The 23758-nt window shown below is 59.6% G+C and overlaps 2 protein-coding genes across 8 annotated transcripts in view; one reads left to right on the top strand and one right to left on the bottom strand.

Moving 5' to 3' along the window:
- Positions 1-18610, bottom strand: part of NBEAL2 (neurobeachin like 2) — a 29740-nt gene extending 11130 nt beyond the window's left edge. For 2 of the 7 annotated variants that reach the window (XM_049640356.1, XM_049640361.1), the window contains exons 1-23: positions 18392-18610; positions 10280-10368; positions 10069-10197; positions 9884-9965; positions 9669-9793; positions 9376-9458; positions 7672-7757; positions 7293-7575; positions 7025-7131; positions 6436-6516; positions 4948-5031; positions 4421-4519; positions 3374-3981; positions 3164-3296; positions 2953-3072; positions 2414-2735; positions 2116-2198; positions 1917-2009; positions 1509-1683; positions 1254-1387; positions 733-892; positions 427-529; positions 108-261 (exon numbers count right to left, since the gene is read on the bottom strand). In XM_049640356.1, coding sequence (XP_049496313.1) covers positions 108-261; positions 427-529; positions 733-892; positions 1254-1387; positions 1509-1683; positions 1917-2009; positions 2116-2198; positions 2414-2735; positions 2953-3072; positions 3164-3296; positions 3374-3981; positions 4421-4519; positions 4948-5031; positions 6436-6516; positions 7025-7131; positions 7293-7575; positions 7672-7757; positions 9376-9458; positions 9669-9793; positions 9884-9965; positions 10069-10197; positions 10280-10368; positions 18392-18442 — 3384 coding nt within the window. In that variant the 5' untranslated portion in view covers positions 18443-18610. Of the gene's footprint in view, positions 1-107; positions 262-426; positions 530-732; positions 893-1253; positions 1388-1508; positions 1684-1916; positions 2010-2115; positions 2199-2413; positions 2736-2952; positions 3073-3163; positions 3297-3373; positions 3982-4420; positions 4520-4947; positions 5032-6435; positions 6517-7024; positions 7132-7292; positions 7576-7671; positions 7758-9375; positions 9459-9668; positions 9794-9883; positions 9966-10068; positions 10198-10279; positions 10369-10975; positions 12359-18391 lie in introns of those variants that run through there. The other 5 variants (XM_049640358.1, XM_049640357.1, XM_049640359.1 and 2 more) reach the window with 5 other exon arrangements.
- A 2482-nt stretch (positions 18611-21092) lies between these two features.
- Positions 21093-23758, top strand: part of CCDC12 (coiled-coil domain containing 12) — a 59280-nt gene continuing 56614 nt past the window's right edge. The window contains exon 1 of the mRNA XM_049640354.1: positions 21093-21230. Coding sequence (XP_049496311.1) covers positions 21135-21230 — 96 coding nt within the window. The 5' untranslated portion in view covers positions 21093-21134. The remainder of the gene's footprint in view (positions 21231-23758) is intronic.

Here is a 23758-nt window from a genome sequence, read left to right as displayed (position 1 = left end):
GGACACAGCAAGTGACACAAAGCCTCATTCTGGGCCGGCCGCTCCCCACAACACGGCCCACACTCCACCCCGCACCTAAGTCTCACCCTCAACAGCCTCCAGCCTACCTGGCCATCATCGCCTGTAGCCGCCAGAAAGCTCAGCGTGACCTGCAAGTGATCAGTGGCGGAGCTCCGGACCAGGAACTCCCGCACCAGGCCGAGGAGTGAGGTCTGCACTGTGCGCACGTCGTCAGCCGCTAGGGGGTGCTCCCGCTGTGGGCTGGGCCGGTCCCGGCAAGCGCAGCCACCCAGGGCCAGGAGAAGGCAGGGCAGCGGAGGGGAGAGAACAGGGAGGGCAGTGGGCAGGTGAGCTGGAGGGGGGTGGGGGGGAGGGTCGACCCCGTCCGCAAGGCCAGAGGCAGCTGTGTCAGCCCCGCAGCCTCACCTGTAATGGGTGCGCAGCGCATCCAGGATGAACTGAACCCCATACTTCTTCCGCAGCTTCTGTCTGTGCTCCCGGACGATGCTAGACATGTACTGGATGTGGCCTGAGCGGGCATCACCAGAGGCCTCAGGCCACCAGGCTGAGCTGAGCCCCTTCAGCTATCCCTCCAGGACAGGGCCATGTTCCCCTCACATGCCCCAGGGGAAGACAGGTCCCCTCAAGTCACCCGAAGCGGGGCTAGAACTTCTCAGAACCTCTACACCCACCCTGCCCAGTGGCGTCCCTCATCCAAGGCCCCACACCTACCCAGGCGCACAGCAAAGTCACTGGGGCTCCACAGGTGGAAATTGAAGAGCAAATGCTGGTAGAGCAAGTACAGGAGGGGCCCACTGCCCTCCGCTGCCACCTGCTCCATCAGCAGCTGGGCAGACATGAGCACATTCATGTCCATGGCCCAGCTGGGGACCTGGGGTGGAAGGAGCCAGGGTGAGGTGGCAGGCCCTGGCTGCGTGCTCCTGAGCCTCCCGGTACCCACCCTGCCCTGCACAGGCGGATGGACACGAGCATCCTGCCTACTCGGAACCCTTTGCCGGCTCCCCGCTGCCTGAGGCGCAAGGCCCCCAGCCTGCTATGCAGGTCTCCAGCCCCAGCAGGTGCTGATGCTTCCACCAGACCATCAGCCAAATCCTGCCACGCCTGGCAAGGCCCCACTCAGATGCCACCGCCTCTCCCAGGAGGCTCTCCTTAACAGACTCAGCTTCCCCTTCCTAGTCCCCCCACCCAGTCCACTTGGTCAGATAGGGCAGCCCCCTCCCCGCCTGCCCCACCTTGCGCAGCAGGGCCCCGATGATGGCAGGCCCCTGGCACTGCACCAGGCTCTCCTGGTTCACCGTGTGGCCCTGCAGGAAGTTCCGCAGCATCAGCAGAAAGGCGGCCACTGCATTCCTCTCCATGCGCTCTTCTACCCGCCACCAGGAAGGGGACAGATGTGTGTCAAGGGCCTGCCAGCGGTCAAGCACTCTGGCCTCCTTGTCATGGCAAGATTTCCTCGCCACCCCAACCTAGGCACCAGGGCCGCTTACCGGAGGACTTGCCCAGTGGGAGAAGCAGGCCCTGGGTGTTGTGGCCAGAGGTCAGTTCGGGCCCCACGAGGTCATGTGTCTCAGCTGGACCCGCCTCGGCCTCTTGGGGCTGTGAGGCCACTCGCTCCAGCAGGGGCAGCAAGGCAGCCATGCCTCCCACGCAAGTCACCACGTCCTAGGGGAAGGGCTGGCCGGGTGAGGGCAGCTGCCTGTCGCTTCCTGCCCCGTTCCACCCCAGCAGACCTTCCAGTCTGGGAACCTGGGTCCAGGGGAGTTTTGTTCTCTAGAGCTTGTCTCCCAGAGACCTCCCAGCCCACCCTGCACACACACACACACACACACACACACACACACACACGTGCCTGTGTTTACACTCTCTGCACACACTGCCCGCATGGGCACACACACCTTCACGTCCCAGGTCTCCACCCTGTGGCCTGTCAGGCGGCCATCCAGCCTGTGGCCAGGAGACAGGTCCAGGCAGATGTTGTTCTTACAGGCCTGCGGGCAGGCGGCAAGGGTCAGTTGAGAGACGAGGCGGCACACAGAGTGTGGGAGCCACAGGGGGACGGCGGCAGGGGCGAGCCAGTTGCCTCCCACCCAGTACCTGAGGTGAGTAATGGAGGAGCAGCTTGGTGCTGAGCTCGTGTAGTTCCCCCTCGGGCTTGAAGGGTGCCATCTCATTGGGCCCTGGAGGGTAGGCAGGGGGTTTCAGGCCTGGCTGGGCCTCTGGCCAAACCCCATCCAGAGCCCGCCTCTTCTCTGTCCGACCAGAGGACATATATGCCTAGGGACACCTTCTCCCTCCCCTCCTGGACCCCTAGTCTCTGGCCAGGGCACTTCATGAGCCCCAACCAGCCGCGTCTGGGGTGGGGCTGGGCCGGTGCGTGGCAGGTGATGCATACCCAAGGTGCTCAGGGCCCGCAGGGCCGCTGCCTGCAGGGCTTCGTGGAAGATGACCACGGCTCCCAGCTCACCCTCCAGAGACGTGGGGCTGCCCCACCGAGTGTCCTGTGTGCCTGCAAGGGTGGAGCTGATGCTGCCCTCCTGCAGGGGGGCCACCAGCCCCGACCCCCAGCCAAGCCCTGCGGTAGCCGGGACCGACTGGGAGCGGGACAGGGAGGGGTGAGTGTGAGCCAGGGCAGCGGGGACTGGTGGCGGAGGCAGCCCCGTGGTGGTGGTCGTTGTGCGGTGCCCAGCGGAGCCGATACAGCAGGAGGAGAAAGGCTGCGGGGCCAGGGTTGGGGGAGTGGTCAGGTCACAGCAGAGCCTGGGGCTCCACCTGCATCCGGTTCCTCACAGTGACCCCCAAGGCTGCACAGACCCCAGAGGCTGAAGTCTGAGGTCTATGTGGGGTGGGGGTGGGGGACACAGGGGCTGCAGGCTTCACCCTATCCAAGACGCTCCCGCTACCCAAGGCCTCCCCAAACCCTGCTTGGCACACCTCACTGAGAGAGGGGCAGCGGAGGGGTGCTGTCTTGACCAGATGGCCGTCTTTGTAGACATGGACCAGGTTCTGGCTGAAGGGCCGGCGCCCAGGCATATGGACAATGGCCACGCAGTGCTAGAACAGAAGCCACAACATCAAGCCGTGGGCTGGCACTGGGGGCCTCCTCCACCCACTCCCCCTGGACCATAAGAGGGTAGAGGCTCACCCAGGCAGAGTCGGCAAAGGACACTTCAGGCAAGCTCATGGTCAAGTACTCCTTCCGGGTGCACACGGCCACCACCAGTGTCCCAGCTGCCGTGAAGAAGGCCTCAAACCCTGAGCCGCTGCTGGTGAAGAAGCTGGGGGGAGGCCAAGCCAGTTATGCCTGCTGCTCTCCTCACCCTGGCCCTGCACCCGGTCCCTGGAAGTTACCCACCTGTACAGCTGCTTCCGCTGGAGGGGCCGTGAGGGGGCCGGGGCCGGGGCAGGTGCTGCAGCCGTGGGGTGCAGACAGAGCCAGGCATGGAAGGTGAAGCCGGGTCCTGGCCATCGCTGCACGGGGGGTACCATAATACCGGCCATGCTGGGCGTGAGGTCAAAGTAGTGCAGGGCTCGTGCAGGGCCCCGGTGCCGGGCCATGCCCGACAACGCACGAATGATGGCACCGGCGTGTCGGGCATTCCCAGCCTCGGCTCTGCCCGGCCCCGAGTCCAGCCCTGGCGGGGGGCGCAGCAGGCAACGAAGCTCCAAGGGCCGCAGAGACACACGGCCCAATGCCTGCAGCAGCGCCAACAGCTGCTCCTGGCAGCGGACCCCCAGGGCGACCCCCGTGCTGAGCGTCTCCAGCAGGTAGCCCACCAGACCCGCCTGCACACACGTGGAGCGGCTGGCGGAGCAGCTGTCGCAGAGCCACCAAAGGCGTTGTGCGAGGAAGAGCCGCAGCTCCGCCGTGGGCAGGGCCGGCAGCCACTGCATCAGCATCAGCACGGGCTGCTCGTTCAGGATCGGTGGTGGTGGACATACGCTGTGGTCCCCCTCCACAGCCTATGGGGAGAGAGAACGGCATAGTTCCTGGGCAGCTGGCATGGGACGGGCCACCCTGCCAACAGTGGGACTCCCCGGCCTCAGTGGATTTGCCTTCGGCGTGGGAAAGCAACACGTGCTACCCCATCTTGCTCACGGGGCGGATCTGAGGTTCAGGAAAGTTCAGGGAAGTCCAGGACGAGCACCGTTAATTCCCGAGCCTTGGCTTTTGGTCTGGGTTGGCCCGCCCCAATGGCGTGTTCCCAGGATGATCTTGGGGCTTGCTCACACGTACCAGAATCTTCACCCCAGTGCAACTGACACATGTGCTCAGGCCACAGGTCACACTATGTACTGCCCACAGCCAACACAGTCCCCAGGGTGGAGAGTTCCCCTTCCAGGGAAACCCTCAGTCCTGACCGCCTCTGGGACCCTGACGCCAAAATGCCCCTGCCCTCACCATGTTGAGTAGCTCCTGCAGCAGCCGATGGGTGGGGGGACCTTGGCTCTGCAAAACCTCGTGCAGGTGAGGGTAGCCAATGCGCTCTTTAAACACCTCCTGTGCAGGGTTGTGTGGGGAAAAAGTGAGCATGTGTGTGGGCCCCGGGGCAAACACACCCCACGGAAACCCTGGAGGAAGCGTCATCTTCCAGGGCTCCCCCGCCGGCTCTGCCTCTGGGTTGCAGTGCTAGCAAGGGAAAGGGGCTGTGGGTGGATGTGGGGGCAAGGGTCCCCCTCAGAAGGCTCTAGATGGTGGTTAGCCCACAAGTATCCTCCCTAGTGCTTCCCTGACCCAGGATATCCAGCTGCCAGCACTGACCAATGACCATGTCTGCCCAGTGGGCTGAGCTGCACCCCAGAGGGCAAGACGGTCACCTCCCCAGCTCCCTTGCTCTAACAGCCACCAACCAGACTAGTTCTGGGGGCACACGGTCAGCTTAACTGCCATCCCCCACCCCTACCACAGCCAGAACGCCGTGTCCTCACCTTGGCTGAGGGGGAGCCGCTCATGATGCAGGTAAGTACTCTGACTACGTGCACCGCGATGGCATCTGTGTCCTGGTCCAGTACCTTGGGGTGGGGAGGGTCAGTCAGAAGAACCGGGGGCCAGGGGGTCACAGCTGGCAGCCCCCTGCTCCCAGTGTAGGGCCAGGAGCAGGTGCCCCAAGGCACATAGCTGAGCTGGCTGGAGGCTTTGGGAGTAGAGGTACCAGGCCTCCTCCTCCTTGCTTGAACTGTTATGACCCTCACCCTACCCCAGGGCCCCCTCTGAGGAGCTCGGCAAGGCCCACTTTGACAAAGAAGCCAGGAAGAAACCAAGACCAGGAAGTGCCTCACTGGGACACATCAACAGGGGACCCTCTCGCCATAACTCTTTATGCCCCAGTGTCTGGTAGGCTTACGGGCCCCCACCCATCCCCACCCAATCTAGACACACATGTGCAGGCAGGCGAGTGCCCCATCACCCATGATGATTGATAGGGGGTTGGGGAATTTAGGGACCATCAATCACAGGATGTTAGAACCGGAAGAACCTTCGAGACCTTTGAGTCCTACCCTGCCCCTTGCCCCTAGATCCAGGTGGAGACACTGAGGCTCACCCTGGCTGAACCTGACAGCTAGAAGCATGCGCTGCTCACTCGCCCTGCCCCACCCCTGAGGGCTGAGGGGTCAGCAGGGCTTGGAGAATTTGTCAACAGGGGCTAGGCTGTATTTGGGCTCCATGGGGCCTGACTCCCCAAGTGACTTCACACGACCTCTTTCCCCTCTCTGGGCCTCAATTTTTTTCTCATCTGTGAAAACCGGGGGTCTCACCTGCCTTGCCTGCTTAGTAGATGAATAGATATGCAGGCTCTCAGAAAATAGGCAAGTGTAATGGCCACAGGGGGCTGCCTCATAAAGACAAAGCTGGGAGACTCTAGAGGTTGGGGCCCAGGTGGTAAACCACCAGAGAGAGGGCTCTCCACACAGAGCCCCTAACTGACAGCTTGCAGCCTCCTACAGCCCTCATGCAAGGTGAGGCAGGCAGCACATCATAAGGGGACAAGGGACTCCCAGTAACCTGCTTAAGGCAGGGACAAGGACCCATGGAAAGAAATGGCCCCATGTGGGGGACCTCCTTTTCTGTGAGTGACTAGAGCCAAATCCAGTAGTATCTGGGCCTCAGTCTCCGCTTCTGGGAATGGGGGTAGGTGGTTGAGTTTCGAAGGTTCCTTCCAGCCTGGCAAAGCCAAACTCTAGCTCCCCATACAAATACTAGGCAGGGCACAGAACACTCCTGCCCATTCCCTAGGATAAGGATAGGGAAGGTGGGCGAGATAGCATGGGGGACCCAGCCCTGTCGCTAGGCCACACCAGACCTTACACATGTCTGCTCATTCTCCCTGCATAGGCAGGAAAGGCTTAGAGAGGGAGCCACAGGGGGTGGGGACCCAGGGAGGTGAGTGCCTGAGCTGGTCAGCCCCAAGGTGGTACCTTCTGGACATCGGGCTCGGTCAGTAACCGGGTAGCCAGGTCACTGTCCCCCTCAGGGGGCGCCCGGGCCTGCAGGTACAGCTGTGGGGAAGGGGGAAGGCACAAGATATAGGAGGCAGAGGAGAGAGAAGAGGAGGAAGATGGGGGGAGGGGTGGGGTTAGAGCAGGACCTGGGGAGGCTGCTAGAGCTCCACCCCAAGGGAAGGCTCTGTGTGCCCCAGGCCGAGTGCCCCACCAGGCACTAAGAAGAATGGGGGAATCTGAGCTGCCCATCCCCTGCTCAGAACAGAGTCGGGGAGGGTGGAGCAGATAAGTGGGCAGGAGAAGGTACTGTATCTAAAACAGCTGAGCCCTCTTCCTGCCCTCGGACTTGGGGCTGGGGAAAGAGGGACCAAGGGCCAGGGCAGCTCCGGTCCTTCCAGGACATCCCCCTCCTATGGCATGCAGAGCCATCCTGAGCCTTAGGCCATCCCACCAGCCACACCCCGGCCAAGTCCAGCCCAGGTTTGCTCAGCAGCAGCTCGGTCCCCAGAAGTGGCTCAGCAGCCTCTGGGTTCCAGGCCCTCCCCCCCAGCCGGGCCCAGCCCACCTTGCTATTCTGGATGAGGCGAGTAAGGTGCTCAAAGCAATTGTTGCTGAGGAAGGTGGTCTGCAGCACCGGCCGGTCCTCACATGCCAGCATCATGGGGATGGCATCTGTGGAGGGGTCTAGGGTCAGCCCCACTCGATCCCTTGTCAGCAACACCTCCGCTCGGCCTTAAACCTTCTTCCCGTGCTTCCCAGTCCTGCCTTCCATCGTCACTTAGACCTTTCCCTGCTAGAGCCACCTCCCCAAGAGCCTGGGAGCCCATACCCACCGAGCATGCTGACCCGTAGGGTGACGAGGGCCTCTTCAGGGCCTGGGCTTGGGCCCGCCGGCCAGTCGGCATTAAGGATGCGGAAGTAGCCCTCAAGCAGGGTTCGGAGCTCTGGCCCACGAGGGGGTGTGCGGCTGGCATGCAGGACATGTACTGCACCCACTAGTGCCTCCAGTGCCAGGGGCACTAGGCGGGGGTCCTGGGCTGGCCCATGGTCCCAGCCCCGTACCACACCCAACAGGCCCTGCACAGAGCCGGCGCTCACAGCCATCTGCCCGTTCTCCTGCAGGTGTGGGCAGAGATGGCAATGGTCAAGGCGCTCAACCAGCAGAGACCCTGAGATGGCCACCCTCTGGTCCACAGGCTCTTCCTGGCTTACCTTCCCTCCTGCAAGGACAGCACCAAAGAGGTGGACGAGACGCAAAAGCAGCACGGGAGGCAAGCCATCTGCATCCTGCAGGCTCTCTGGATAGGGTGAGTGGGCAGGACAGGACAATGTCACCAAGCTTGCAGGTGCCCTGGGGTGGGGGTAGGGGGCTGGGGCTGAGAGAAAAGACCTGGCTCTGTACTTGGGGGGTCTAAGATGCCATGGCTCTGTGCCAGGGTGTCTAGGGACAACACAGCCCTTCTTTGGGGAGCTTGAAGGGATGTGGTCCTGCCCGGAGAGCCTGGCCAGTTCCCCAGATCCTTAATCCCCAATGTGGGGACCCCAGGGTAAACACACACACCCCACCCCGCTTCCCCATGGCAACCCAGGGTTTAGTTTCTCAGATACAAATCTGGTCCCTCTACCCTGTGACGGTTGGAGCTTCCTGTGACCTGCTCCGGGGACTTTGCTGTATCTACCATACAGATGCCCCCCCACCCCCACCCATGCGCCTGCTGGGGACTTCTAGGGGCTTTCACAGCTTCATATGTGGGAGGCCCACCTGGCCCTGCTCCAGCAAAGCTGGACAGGATGCCAGGCCACAGAATGAAACCCAGAGAGCAGAAAGGACCAGCCCTGGGTCACATGAGTGGTGTGTATGGCGGGGGGCGGGGGTTGGGCAAGGGCAGGGCTCACTAGATTTACGTGGGATGGGGTGGGACAGCTCCCTGGACACAGGGCATTTGAAAGTGCAGGTGGCCTGGGCAGGGAAAGGAGACGGTAGGAAAAGACGTGGTAACTAGTCGCATTCCAGGACTAGCAGACCGGGTGCAGAGGGCAAGTGGGGCTGGAAAGGGAGGCTGTGGGAGGAGCAGGATCTGATCCGGAGGTGCCAGGCCACCAGTGAGGGGTTTAGGGCAACAGGAACAAAATCCAGTCTGTGCTGGGAAGTGCATTCAGGTTGTGGGACAATGGAGGCAGGGAGTTCCCCAGGGGCATCTCCTCTCTTGGGGCTGTTGCCCCTGCTCCAGATGCCAGGCCTGCAGCTCCACGGGACATCCCAGAGACACTTAGACACTTTCTGTAACCACAGGCCACCACTTTACCAAGCCTGGCCTGCCCCTGTCCAGGCACACCTTGCCCTGTCCCATCTAAGGTCCTGGCCAGTCTCATTCCAATGAGAGGAAAAGAGGGGACCTAAGAGAAGAGGGCTCCCAGGGGGCACAGGTCCTGGAGGAACTGACCCCAGGACCGAGGGAGCAGGAAGTAGAGACACTTAGTGTAGACGTTGCCTAGAAGAGGGGTGGAGGCTGCAGGGACAAAGGGATTGGACCAGGGAGTTTTCAGATGGTTCAGATCAGAGTGGGGTCCAAGTGGCTGCGGGGACCCAAGAGGTGGGGGGGAAGGGGGAAGGGAAACTTATCTCCCCCACCTTATGGGAGGCCTTCGCTCCATCTCAGAAAAGAAATTACTCATTTTGTTCCGACGTGCCCTTTCTCTCCTCTCTGCCCCCGAAGTCCTCCTTGCCCCTCCCCGCGCCAGGGGCCCCCCTCAGTTTCCCGTGGTGCTCCCAGCCCTGTTTGCAGCCACCACTAAGCACAACCCATCCTGCCTCTGGGATGGGGAACTGCAGGACAGCAGGAAGGGGCTCAGGTTTGGGGGCGGGGCCAGGTGGGGCCTTGCGGGGGGGGGGGGGGGGAGGGGGCGGGGCCTGACCTCTGAAGAAGGCGCTGAATTCACTGGGCAAAGCAGCTGGAGGGAACTTGTATTTGCTCTTCTCCTTGGAAGTGATGACTTCCCTGGGGGTGGGGGTGGGGGATGGGCAGGGGCCCGGGTGAGGCCAGGCACCCCACCCCTCTTTGGCCATCCTCCTTCACCAGCCTACACCCGTGCCCCCTCCCACCTCCACACCTTGGCCAAAGCGGTTCCCCCCATTCTCTCCCCAGCCTTCTCTGGGGATCAGGGGTGGCTGGAGGGTAGAGCCCCCTCTGCGGTGGGCTGGCTCTCACCCACTATGCTGGCGCCGCCAGGTCTGGTAAGGGTCAAAGAGGCCCTCGCAGAGGAGGAGGGCATGCAGGGCCACGTTCTCCAGCTGCGGCCCATGGCCCTCCTGCGATGCATGGGCTCCTTTCAGCTGTAGGTATGGGGACAGGGTGGAGGGGGTTAGCTGGGCCCTGGCTACCGCCTACCACCACCTCCCCACCTAGGGTAGAGCCCACCTCACCTCTGCCGTCAACCAGGTCAGCAATGCCAGCACCCGGGGCACCAGCACTTGGCCCCAGCCCGCCTCTACGTTCTCCAGGTTCCTGGAGAGAGGTCACAGAGGTCACAGGCACAGGCCAGCCCCACCTTGGCCCACAGTTCCAAGCTGCCCCCCACCTCCCTGAGCCGAGAACAACACGGACTCACCTGCAGAGAATGATGAAAAGCTTGAGCAGCAGCAGGGCCTGCTCCAGGTCCCCCTTGTCTAGCTGCTCGGCCAGCACGTGCAGCGCGTCCAGCGGCAACAGCGGCACCTCTGTGCCTGCCTCCTCTGGCCTACGGGGAGGGGGGTCACTAGGGCACCAGGCCCCTCCGTCTCCCTGCCCCGCCCCTGCCCTCCGTGGAGATTCAGCCTCACCTGCGTGGCTCCAGAGAGAACAGCGAGATGCTTTTCTCGAAGGCACCCACGAAGGCCTTCAGCCACTGCTGCAGGTAGCCCAGGTCCTTCTGCAGGCCAAGGAGTGGGGGGGAAGAGTGGTGGGAGACAGAGAGGGTTCAGTGCACATGGGAAGGACAAGGGGGTGTAGACAGCAACGAATGGAGGTAGACGTGGGGTAGACAGGGGTTGGAGGCAGGGCAGTGCAGGTGGAGACAGTGAGGGACGGGGAGGGGAGGAGGATGGGAAGTTGGAAGGTCAGCATCAGAGGACTACCCCGCATGCTGACAGCTCTCACGGGCTCCTTGTCTGCTTTCCCCAGTCTCTGCTCCCACCTCCCTAACTCCTGGGGCCTCAGGCAAGCCTGACATAGGCAGGGGAGGGTGGGGCTTAAGTGTGCACAGTCCTGGGATGTGGCCATGGCCCACACTGGTGCTGGGGCTGAAGGCCTTCCACCCTCCAGCCACCCCTGATCCAAAGCCTTGGGCTGGCCTCTGCCTTCCACCTTCTCTCAGCTCAGCAGCCGCCACTACCTCCAGGAGACCTTCCCTGACTATGGCTCTGGTGCTACATGCACACCATGGGTCAGGCAGACCCATGCACACGCACACTCCCCGCAAGTACAAGCAGAATGCCCTACCTGGCCCTGGGAACCTAACGCCCTCCCTGGCTGGTTACCTGGACCCCAGGCCCCAAAGCCGGCTCCATGGGCAAGAGGGGCAGCGGCTGAGCCCGAGTCTGGGCGCCGCCAGGGAAACTTTGGTGTGAACGGGAAATGTCCCCTCCCGCCCCGGCAGGGGCAGGAAGCGCAGAGTCACGGTGGGGGAGGGGGGCCGCTTCCTCCCGGCAGACCGCAGGGATGTGGGGGGGCCCCCCCGGGGCACCCAGGGCCCTGCAAGAGAAGCTGTGAGGGACCTGGCCCAGCACTGGGGGCGGGGCCTGGAGTGCAGAGGGGCGTGGTCACCCTGCTCTGGGTGGGGCTTGGAGACCAGGGACTCGTTTTACTGGCATGAGATCTGGACTTGGGGAGTCAGGGCAGGCCTATCTAGGGACAGGTTCTGATCCCTGATGCTAATAGGGGCCCTTCATTCAAGGCACTCAGAGCTTCCTCACCTGGATGCAACACTTCAGGCCCAGGGAACAATGTGGATTATGGAGGACTCAGTCATACCTTTGCCCTGTCCCCCTTCCCTGTGTCCTGGACTTCCCACCCGGCCCTACTGGTCTCTACCCCAGGGACACAGTTGAGTAGGTCCTAGCCTAGCCCCAGTTGGCTCTAACCGCTATGCCCCTCCCAGGGCACAGAGTGGGTGGTGGCCTGGAGCTCCTCCTCCTACCCAGTCCTCCCTCCCGCATCTGCAGCTCCACCCCCAAACCAGCTGAGCCCAGAAGGCAGCTTTCTTTCCCAGGGGCAGAGAGGTAGGGCAGGGACTGGACTGGAGAAGGCTGAAGGGGCAAGGGACACATCATAGGTGCTGCGTCCCCGGTGCCATGGACCTCAACCCAAGGACTTCTGGAACTACCTCGGGTGGATGGCTCATTTCTGCTGCCTGCAGACCCCAGACCACAGGGTAGGGACTGAATGGACCCCAGGGAAAGGGCTAGACCTCAGCAGAATGGGCCAGGAGCACAAGAAACCTAGGCAGAGCAAACCCTCACCCTGCGGCTGGGCACCTTACTTGTGCATTTGTCACAGACCCGAGGCCTGGGCAACTGTGAGAGGGGCTGGGGCTACCAAGGTGCAGGCCCACACCACCGTGACTTTTTCTCTGTCAGTTACCTTCGGTGACCTCTCCACCCTCTGCCACTGGCAGCCTTCCTGCTCCCCTACCTCTGTCCACACCCCTTCTCTCCACCAATCAGCAATGACACCAAAATGCCCAACCCTGAGACGCCAGAGCAGGCCAGGCTCTTTGACCACTTCTGAACATTTCCCATTGCGTTGGGGGTAAAGGGGGGCTCCAGAGAGGATGTCTCATCCACTAGAACTGCTTCAGCTGCTCTTCTGAGGGTGTTGAAAGCCAGATCTTTGTTTTAGGCCAGGGCCATTCATGGTTGCTGGCCAGCCCATCCAAGCTGACCATGTGGCCCCTGCCTCAGCGACCCCACAGATCCCGGTCTGCCTTCAAAACTGGCCCAACACCACCCTCTCCTCTTCTACCCCCCAAACCACCCCCAGGTAAGCCACAGACATCTCTCACCTAAAATGTGAGTGCCTTTTGCCCACTGTAGCTCTGCCGAGCCCCTGAAAACCCAAGTTTGACCGTGTCCACCACCCCTCCCCCACCCCACCCCACCTCCACCCCGCCCACCCAACCTAAGGATAAGGGCTCAGCTGAGCCTGGCATTCCAGGCCCCCAGTCCAATCGCACCTGCTTCTCCAGGCTCTCTGTCCGCTCTGCGTCACATCCTCCAGTCCAGGCCTCTATCCACCCCATGCCCCCCTGCCATCTGTGACCTGAGCTTTTGGTACTTAAACAGAAACCTGCCACCCTCTTCGTGGCCATCACCTGGACTGACCCTCCCAGAACCTGGGTGGGCCCCTCAAACTCAGCACACTCCTGCTTTCCATCCCTAGAACCACACCCTTGGGCCTGTCCAGCAGGTCCAGGCTGGGCTGGGTTCAGGGCTGAGGCAATCAAGGTAGCCTTCATGGCTCTGGAAGGAGCATAAGGGGTCTCTCTAAAGCATAGGACTAGGGAGGATAGGGGTATCTGCCTCTCTCACCTCTGACCTGAGCCCCATGACATGAGGCTGCGGTGCTCAGGGGCACAGGGGTCCCTGCAGGGGTCGGGGCTCACAGTCACGGTGGCAGTGTTGAATGCCAAGGGCTCCAAGAGCTGGAAGAGGTGGCTGTGGTGCCTGGGCTTCCCACACTCTGCCTCCACTGGCTCTTCCCTCCCTTTCCAGCTCAGAGCAGGAATGCTGGGCAGGGCCAGTCCAGTCCCTAACTTGAAGGGGCCAGGGCCCAACCCCACCTCTCCCACGAGCACCCACACTTCTCCTCAGGCCCTGGGGCTCATGTGTAAGTGGTAATGAGGCTCTGCTGCAGGCGAGCAAGCTGCGGGGAGGGGGAGGTCAGTGGACCCGGGACAGATGAGGGGGACTCACGACCACGTCTGCGGGAGCCCCAGTCTATGCCCGGCCAGCCCTGAGGACACTCAGTACTAGGGGTGGGGAGACCCCAAGGGCTATTTGGGCCCAAACAGTCCCTGGGTGGGCACTGAACTGCCACTTCCCCAGAACTCTGAGGTAACCCAGGAGGGCTGAGGGCAGGCAGCTTTGGCGTGGATGGGTGGGTGGGGCTGTCTGCCAGGGGACAGGGACGACCAAGCTGCTTGCCCTGCCCCAAGCCCAACACCGGCCCTGGCTTGCCCTGGGTGTCACCTCAGGGCCCAGACCTGGCTTCAAACCCCTCTCCCCATCACCACCTCTCTTGGAGTTTACAGTGGCGCAATACGCAAAAATTCCTTAACCGGCGTCTGGCGTCCAGTGTGCCTCAGGTACGCACGAGTGGCCGCCACTGTCTGATCAGCCCACCCAGCATGAGGTTTAGGCAAGTCCACGGCCTCCTCCCATGTCACAGCACCCCGTACCCCCTGGATGGCCCAGCCCCAAGGCATGACTCTCTGTCCCCACGCCCACGGGTCTGTAACAGCTTTGCCCTCCATGCTTCCTCTGCCTGAATGCTCCCCAGAGCCAGCATCTTTTTCAAGACCCAGCCCTGTCTGGTGATTCAGGGGCTGGGGCTGCCAGTCAGGGGCTGAGGGCACGGGTTCTGGAGTCCAGCCCCGGTTCTCACATTTAGTAGGCTGTTACTCAGCATTAATCTCTTTACGCTTCAGCTGCCCCAAGAGGCTCGCTAGCCACACCCACCAGCACCAGGTAAGGCGAGCGGGGAGCTCCATCCCCAAATCCAGGGGCTCTGCCTTCCCAAGCCCTTGGCACGCTAGAGCAGCACTAACGTTCTCCCCACACACCTCGGTGAGTGACTAACGAGTGGCGGACCTTGGCTCACTAGCAGAGCCAAGGTCTCACGGGTGGCTGTCCCAGGTGGGTAGAATGGGAGTCTGTTGGTGGTCCCCAGGTTAGAGCCAGGAACAGGGTGAGGAGAGAGGATTGTAGCTCCACAGTGGGTGACCGCTCCTGGTCAGAATTGCCTGGGTGGTAGTGAGCACCCCATTTCCAGGGACAGGCAAGCAGAAATGGGACAGGGTGGGGTGGGGTCTGGTCAGGATAAACTCTTTCAGGCCTGGGGGTCTTCCCGCTCAGCATCAGGAGGGTGATGGCAACGTCAAGCCGAAGGTGGCTTCTGGCTACACCATGGGGCCCGGAGGTCAGACTTGGAGGACCTCAGGTCAAAGAATGAAGCAGGAAGATGGGGACTTTGCCAGAGGCAATGGCAACTGAGGCACAGTGCTACAAGTTCCCCAGGTGGCTGGACCAGGCTCTCCCCCTTACCTGAGGATGGGGTCTTGAAAGGGGTGGGCTTTTTGGTCTCCATAATGCCCCCTAGGGCTTAACCTTCCCCTTGTCCTATCACTATGGAAACCGAGAATTTCCTTCCAGGGTCCCCATAGTAACCGACCTTGTTTCCATGGGGACCCCACACTTCCACATCAGCTCCCCAGTTGCCATGACAACTCCAGGGATTACCAGCCCCTCCCCCCACGCCTGGGCTCTGTGCTACTCTCCCCATCACCTCAGTCCTGCCCCGTCAGCTGCCTTAGGAATAAAGGCAGGGAAGAGGAAACCCTGGTTGCTCCTCTGAGGTATAAGCACTAAGGAGGCTATTCTGCCTTGCTTTTCCCCATTTGAAGAGGGTAAACTGAGGCACGGGGAGGCATATGATCCAGCTAAAGTCCCAGAGGAAGCAGAGGGCCTGACCAGGTTTCCATGAAGCAGTGGAGGTCAGCAGTCAGGTTAAGGACCAGTGAGGGGTGAACAGAGCAACGTCACCTCCAGCTCCAACCTGACCTCCCTGGAACCCCGAGTTCTCAAAGGCGTAACTGGAGAGTTCAGCCTGGGCTCCCCACCTGTAACCTGAATGTCTGACCTGTCCTGACCTTGGCGGCCCTGAGCGCCCCCAGATGCCATGCCCCCCAGCACTCCCTTTCACTGGGGGGCTGTTGAGCAACACTACTGCTCCGCCCAAAGAGGGGCTGCTCGTGTGCGTGTTATTTTGCATAACTTTTACATGCTGCCCAACTGCCAGCCTGCTGGGTGCTGTTCCCAGTCCTCCTGTCCTCACCCCCTTGCTAGCCCTCCCTGGGGAAGCCCCCACCTATCGCCCGGGCACCCCCTCACTCCTGACAACTGGCCTCTCGTGCTTCCCACTGCCTTGTGCTGGCTCCTGGAGTTCCCATCCCCTCTGCCCACAAGGCCCAAACTAAGCCTCCGAGGGCATGACAGGTCACTGCTGTGGGGCCTGTCTCCTGCATCCAGCCACTCAGCTAACACCTGCGGAGCCTCTGCGAAACGTGAGGTGGGGGGAAACTGCCAAGTAGCAAGCACAGTGAGGGTAAAAATGGGGACCTGCCTGATCTGAGGTCCAGCCCAGTCAGGGGGACAGGAGACAAAGGCCCCCCCAAACGGGAAGGAGAAGACTCCATGCGGAGGAAACAGCTTGTGCTGTCCCAGGGTGCAGACCCACCTAAGGCTTCCTGCCCACAGAACTAGACCTTTCCCAGGACGGAGACTGGGTCAGAACTCTGCTGGACTCTGCCCCAAATGTGTCCGATGACCTTGGTATGACCCTGCCTTGGTTTCCCTACCAGGGCCCCGAGGGGCTCAGATTGAGTGATGTTGTCCAAGGGCTACTCCTCCCTCAGCCATGCTCCTTCCCCAGTTGTGGCCCCTAGAGGGAGAGGGGTGGGCGGGTCTGAACCTGGGGTCTGTGAGGAGAAAGGAAGGGCAGAAAGGGGGGGGTGCTCCCCTGGGCGGGCCTAGACCCACAACTGGGAAAACAGGTTTGCCAGCTGATGTCAGCTCTCTGCTGAGGGGAGGGGCACGGTTGTTGGGAGAACCTTCTGACTGGGTGGCTGGCCAACTGAGGGGTCTCTTAACACAACACCCTCTATCAGTCTTACCTTATCTTACCCCTCCCCCAAGCACACACACACACACACACACACACACACACACACACACAATAGGTCCCTAGCAGGGCTCAAAGTAGCACAGCCACCACTCCCTGGGAGCCCAGCATGGAGGGGTGGGGACCTGTTCCGAGAGCAGGAGCAGGACCATGTGGGCAGGAAGGCAGCACTGGGAGGTTGGCCGAAGCTTCCGGTTCATACTCACATCCTGGATTTGTTTGCTCGGCCCTAGGCCACCCCCTGACTGCCCAGGCTTCTGGGGCTACAACCAGCCAGCCTGTGCCCCAGACCTGCCCTGATGAAGTGAGGAGCTGGAAGGGAGAGGGGACTCAGCACAGATGAGTGCTAACCTCCCCCCCCCCGAGGGAATAGGGGGGCTGACCATTTGCAGAACTCAACTAGAAGGGTAGGCACCACGCTATGCCGGAGGTACAGTCCTGGGAGACAGTACCAAGGCAACCTGAAGACCCACCATTAACATCCCTCAGACTCATTATCTGGTTCAAGCGCCCCCCACCCGCCCCCACCTTCGTCTGGTCACAGGGGAAGAAACTGAGGACCAAGAACTTGCCCACAGCCACGCGGGCAATCAGATGCATGGGGGCCAGGGGCAGATTTCCTTCTGAATCTTTTCCCTTCCCAAAGACCAACCCTTGGAGATGTCAACAGAGAGGCCTGGATAAGGGAACCCAAGGAAGCAGGAACTTTCTCTGGCGCAGACAAGCCATACTGGCTACTTCTCTGAGGAGTCTAAGCTACCCTGAGATCAAGGGTGTGCCAAATTTACAGATAGACTCAGAGGTGTAAAGAGCTTGCCCTGGGTCACACACGCTGCCTCCTGCCAGGGGCCTGGACCTCTCACCACCTAAGGGGACTCAATAAACTGTGGCACTTATGGCCTGTATTCTAGGTCCCCAGGGCCCCCCAGATCCAGCCTGCAGTCCTAGGAGACAGTCAGCCAGCCTCTTCACAGAGGGCCAGCTGATCTGGTCATGAACTTCCCCCTAGTGACGAGATCAGGGGCACACAATAGCCCATTGTGCCCAGGGCACACCTGAGCCAGCAGCATGATGCCAGGCAGGTGTAGGGAGGGAGGCTGATGCTAGGTGAAGAGGAGGGGGGCATTACCCTGGAATCCCTCCCTGCTGTGAAAGCAGAAGGAAAGTGGGAGCCTATGTGTGTGAGACACAGAGTTTGGGGGACACCAGATTTTCAGCTCTGACAGGACACCTGGGTCAGAGTCACTCCCTTCACCTTCAGAGGCCACTTGAGGTAGTCTCTGAGACAGGACAGGGAACTCAGGAGGGGAGGGCCTCCCTCCATCCCTTTCAAACATCCCTCCTAGCTCACCTCCCCTACCCCCTCCTTCGGCATCCAAGGCAAATCTTTCCTTCTGGCTGGACCCCCAGGAGGTAGGGGCCTCCTCGGTCAGGGTCAGGGAGGATCTCATCACTGCTGGTGCCCTGGTGGGGAGCAGTCTGAGTTGACTCGAATCAGATCAAAGCAGGACCCTACCTTTCCACCTCGCCTGCAGGCACCCAGAGTCCACTCCGACCCATTGACCACGACCACCCAATGGGGCCTCGCCCACAGGAGGGGCAAGCCCAAATGCAAACTAAGGCTTCCTGCCTCTCCCAACCCTCCCAGTCTCTCGTTTATTTTCCGGGCCTCAGTTTCACCATCTGTAAAAGGGGGGAAGTGTCCAGCCGCCTGTATCCAGGTCCCTCTCCTCATCAGGCACGACCGAGGCTGCGCGGTACCCAACCCCGAGGCTCTGTTGAGGTGCACGCCCGCGAGGGTCACCCCCCAGGTATAAGTGCCGGAGGCACCGGCGGGCCGGGGGCGGCGCACACGTGTGTGCGGAGCCCAAGTCCGCCCGGCGCGCGCTCATCTACACGGCCCCAGGGACGCGGGACGCGGGACGCGGGGCGCAGGTGCAGCAGGCGCGGGGCGCGCGGAGCTGGGGGCACAGCGGGACGGCGTGGGGCGGGCTCACCTGAGCATAGTAGAGCAGCCACAGCTCGTACAGCCGCTCCGAGGCGGCCATGGCCCGGCCCGGCTCTGGCCCTGCTGCGCGCCACCTGCCGCCGCCGCCTCCTCCGCGCCGCCCGCCGGTTGCCCTCGGCCAGGCCCATGGGCGGAGGGCGTCACTCCGGGGCGGAGCGGCGCGGTACTACTCGGGGAAGTAGTACTGGCCCCCGCCGCGCCGAGCCACCTAAGTCTGCACGCTCCTCCTCCTCGCGGCCGGCCGCCGCCCGGCTTCCTGCACTTAGCTGCCGCTACCGCCGCCCCGCCTCTCCCGGGACCGTGCAAAGGGCGGGGAGCCCGAAGGGAGGAGGAGCTTGAGGTCAGGGCGGCCCCGGAGGGCGCCCCGCAGCCCAGCTCGCCGTCGCAGCCGCAGCCATCCCCTAACAGTGCCTTGAAAAGGGCCAACCTGAGTCTCCCTGACGAGGGCTGGGGTCAGGTTTTCCAGACTCGCCCTTAGTCTAGATCCACCCCCGGAGCAGCCCGCTTAGCTGGAATTGCCACCTTTTGTGCAAGGAACAGGGTCTGGCGGGGGGGGGGGGGGGGGGAGGGGGACGGGACTGCGGGATGCGTTCAGATGGCCAGATTCCGTCAACAAATAATGGTAACAACAGCCACGATGACACTTGTGGAGTTTACCACGTGCCTGGTGCTGTTCTAAGCACTTTCACGGGGGAGACCAAATATGCAATGTTTTTGCTTCTACTGTTTGTGGAGCAGGATGGGGGAAATCAGCGCAAGCAGCAGGGCATTCCCAAAATACCTCCGGAGAAGCAGTGCCCTCCACCTGTCAGGCAGATCCCTGGAAGATTTAGGCAGTCCTCACAGATCCCCCCTTCAAAGGATCCTCCTAGATATTCCAGTGGAGGCATCCTCCACTCCAGGGCTCAGTACTTGGCGTCACATCTTTTGTTTTCTTTAATCTCAAGAGGTTAAAGGCAGGAGGATGTCTCATGCCTCTCTTTTACAGATGGAGAAATTGAGGCCCAGATAAGCCAAATGAGAATCACTTGGGTAGCCAGGGACAGCGTGGACAGGGATGGAGGCCTGACTGACTCTTTGCTGGGCCATTGCCACCATCACCACTGGACCCCTCTCTCCCCAAACCAGCCTGCCCTGGAGGTGAGGGGTCCCCTGGTGTTGGGCAGGGGTCAGGCCCTGTGTTGGAGTTGGGAAGTTTGTGAGGCTCAGAAAGGTACTATCAGCTAGAGGAACTCTAGGAGTCTGGAGTCCCCTAGACCTTGAGTGGCCAAGAGAAGACAGACTGTCTCCATTCCCATCCTTTTCTGTCCTCCTGGCTTCTTAGGCAGCCCTTCCACTCTGGCTTTTTTTCCTGCTCTGTCCATCCTACCTCTGAGCTGACATTTCCTGAGCACTCACTACCTGTGAATGAGGTTCTGTCAAGTCACCCCTCCTGATGCAGGGGAACAGGGCACCAAAAGGCTAGTGAGGTCAAGAGTTGTTTTGGAAGGACTGAACAGAGGTCTTGTGGCACAGGAGCCTTTGAGGGGAACTGGGAGGAGTGGACATTCACCTGCTACCAGCCTGGGAAGGGAGGCCCAAGCAGGAAACAGCTTTGCTGAGACAAGTCGTGGTATGTGTTGGCGGGGTGGGGGGTGGGAGGGCATGGCCTCTGTGTGGCTTTCGGGACCTTTTACATCCTATCAGAAGATCTTGACTTCAGAGGTACCTGTGTGGCTCAGTCGGTTAAGTGCCCAACTTTGGCTCAGGTCATGATCTTACAGTTCATGGGTTTGAGCCCTGCATCAGGCTCTGTGCTGGCAGCTCAGAGGCTGAAGCCTGCTTTGGATTCTGTGTCTCCCTCTCTCTCAGCCCCGCCCCTGCTTGTCCTCAGATTCTCCCTCAAAAATGAATAAACGTTAAAAAAAAAAAAAAAAAAAGGGTCTTGACTTCAGCCTAAGTGGTCTCCTGGTTGTCAGGGCATTCTGGTTAATGCAGGAAAGACCCTGGCGGCTCCTGCTGGGGAGCAGTGCACCGCTTGGCCACTTGTTGTAGTCAAGGCCAAACCAACTCTCAGCTTAGTTCTCAGGAACTAAGCTCAGGAGGTTCCTGGGGCCCACTGGGCCAGGTTGGGTAGTCTGACCCTGAGTACTTTGCTGCTTCAGGGTGCTTGGAGGTGGGAGGGGATCATCCTTGAGGCCGAGGAAATGGCCACTGCGCAGGAGCTGAGAGTCCTGAGAGAAGACACAGAAGCGCATGAACAAGTGCATCAGGAGCCACTTGATAGCAGCAGAGGAAGGAAGAGGCAGATCTCTTATTAAACTAGGATGGGAGTGGAGAGTCAGGGAAGACTTCTTTGAAGGTATTCGGGCCTTGAAGAACCAGGACAAGTGGATACGGAGGGTCAGCACATTCCAAGTGGCCGATACGGAGCGCGCTGGGGTTTGCGCATGCTTAGGCAAAAGCCAAGCGATCGACGCGCTCTATCCTCCTTCACTCAGGTCTGATTCCACTTGCTACTTTCTCACTGATTGGCATTGGACGAATCGAGCCTTAAAACCTTTCTCTTTGCCGTGCCCTCCCCCAACAGGCGAAGCAAGTTGCGGGGAAAGATAGGGCGGGCCCTCCTATAGCAACTCGGTATTGATTGGTTTTCAAGACTTCCTGTTCTCCCATTCCCGTCCCTGGATTGGCCACCAGAGGTTCATCTACTCCCTGGGCCTGCGCATTGCGGGACGAGGCGGGCGGGTAACATGGCCGCTACTGCGGCTGGTGTGGGCCGGCTAGAGGAAGAGGCGTTGCGGCGAAAGGAACGGCTGAAAGCCCTACGGGAAAAAACCGGGCGCAAGGTGAGGAATGCGGAGTGAGGGCCGTGGATGAGGTAGTCAGCGTTGGGATCCAGAATAGGGACGAGAGACAGGAGAGGAAGAAAAGGCAGCTGCTAAAGACGCGCATGCGCGCCCGTGTGGAGCATGCGCGAGGAGTCGTAGCCCGCCTACCAAGTCTGTGCTAGCTGCCTGGGATCCTTGGCGCTGATGCTGTGGTCGCGCATGCGCGGGGGTGGGGCGGGCAGTGGTAAGCGCGCTATGGTCTTCACTACTGTCTGGTGTTTGCCGCGTGGGTCTCCTGGGCAACTTCTAAGTTGGAGATGCTCGTTGGATTAGGTGTGATTTTTTTTTTTCGCGTATGAGCGCCCTGAATCATCCGTTTCCCCACGACCCAGCCGGCCTTCCATCTCTGGTGAAATTCACTGAATTTGGCAGACGCCTGCCCACCAGTGCGCCTTGGGCACGGCAGCACGAGACTGTGCTGTGGGCGTTGAGCTGGAGTCGTTGAGTACAAAGTCTAAAAAGAAAACCCCAATTTCTTGGTCATGGTGCACCTCAGGGAAAGGGGAGAACACTTCCCAGGCTACTTCTCCGGGGATGGATCTCCTAGTCCTATTAGTGGCCAAACTTGGAAGCCTCTTCTTTGCTTTTGTTTGACACCAAAATAGTCCGATTACATTTCCACTTTCTTGATCTTTCTGAGTAATCAGGAGGAAGGAGAACTCTGGAGTTCATTACCTGTGCGAAGTTCATAACCCTGTCCCTGTCACTTGGGGTCGTGGGACTTGGGACAAATGGCTTCATCTCCTTGATCCTGTTTCTTTTTAATTTTTTTTAAGTTTGTTTATTTTTGAGAGAGAGTGAGAGGGGGAGGGGCAGAGAGAGAGAGGGAGAGAGAGAATCTCAGGCTCCACACTATCAGCGTGGAGCTGGATGTGGGGCTCTAACTCACAAAACCATGAGATTGTGACCTGAACTGAAACAAAGAGTTGGATGCTTAACTGTCTGAGCCACCCAGGAGCCGCTTCTTGAGCCCGTTTCTTCACGTCTGCAGTGGAGGATAACAACCCCTCTATATTCTTGCTGGGTTATTTTGAGATCTGACAGGATCATCTGTATGAAAGAGCACTAGAGACCACAGAGCGGGGAGGTTGTCAGTTCTGCTCTCCTTGGATGAGCAAAAACTCCTCTCTCAATTCTACAAAGTACAAAGGATGGTAAATATCTAGACCTTCGAGGGATGGGGGAAAACAGGGACTCAACTTTCCAACTTTAAAGAATCAGACTGGCCAATCTGGCCCCTGTTTCCTTTCTACAGGGCGGTCTGGTATCCTGAGGGAAAGTACAAGGGGAAGTAATAGAGAGTGAAAACTAGCCAGATTGGCTTCTGCTTTTGTTGGCAACTTGTTGGCCGTGTCAGATCGCTGTGCTCAAAAACTGCCTGACCTAGGGAAGCTCAAGCCTCAGCCTCTCAGTGGGTAGCCAACCTGTGCTGTTGGGTTGTATTTAGGGCCCAGATTATTGGGGCTGGACTTGAGGTCAGAATACAAAGGACAACGTAGCATCTTCAGGGCCCATTGCCATGGGAAAGGTGCCCAGGAGCACTGGCTTTTAAAGAAGGATATTCCGGGTGCCTGGGTGGCTCAGTCAACCGACTCTTGGTTTTGGCTCACATCTTGATCTCACCATTTTTGGGATCAAGCCCCATGTTGGGCTCTGTGCTGACAGCACAGGGCCTGCTTGGGATTCTCTCTCTGTCCCTGATCCTCCCCAGCTCATGGTCTAAATAAATAAATAAACTTAAAAAAAAAAGTGGAATTCTCTCAATGGGCTGAAAATATGTCCTGATTGCTATTTTTTCCCCAAAGTTTTTTATTGTGGTAGAATACACATAAAATTTACTATTTGAAATATGCTCATAACGGTATGTAACTCTACCATGATGTCCAGACCTTTTTAAACATCCCAGATATAAACTCTGTACCCATTAAACAATAACTTCCCATTCCCTTCTCACCCCAGCCGCTGACAACCACCATTCTGTGAATTTGACTACTTCAGGTATCTTACATAAGTAGAATCATATACTATTTGACTTTTTATGACTAGCTTATTTCACTCAGCGTAATGTTTTTAAGGTTTATCCGTGTTGTAGCATGTGTGAAATTTCATTCCTATCTAAACCTCAGTATTACTTTGTACACATACCACATTTTGTTTATCCATTCATTTGGGGTTGCTTCTAACTTTTGGCCATTGTGGGCAATGAGTGTACAAATAATCTGTTTGTGCTTCTGTTTTTTCAGTTCTTTTGGGTATGTACCCAGAATTGGAAATTTTGGATTATGTTTTAAGGAACTGCCTGCCATATTTTCCATAGCAGCCACTCAGTTTACATTTCCAGCAGCACGTGGATTTCAATTTTTCCACATCCTCATCAACACTTGTTATGTTCTGTTTTGTTGATTGTAGCCATCCTAATGGGCGTGAAATGGTATCACATTGTAGTTTTGATTTGCATTTCTGTAATGATGAGTGATGTTGGGCAT

Source organism: Panthera uncia, chromosome A2 (assembly GCF_023721935.1).
Source record: "Panthera uncia isolate 11264 chromosome A2, Puncia_PCG_1.0, whole genome shotgun sequence".
NCBI lineage: Eukaryota > Metazoa > Chordata > Mammalia > Carnivora > Felidae > Panthera > Panthera uncia.
The sequence above is the reverse complement of the archived record's forward strand: the minus strand, read 5'-3'. Positions and strand labels throughout refer to the sequence as shown.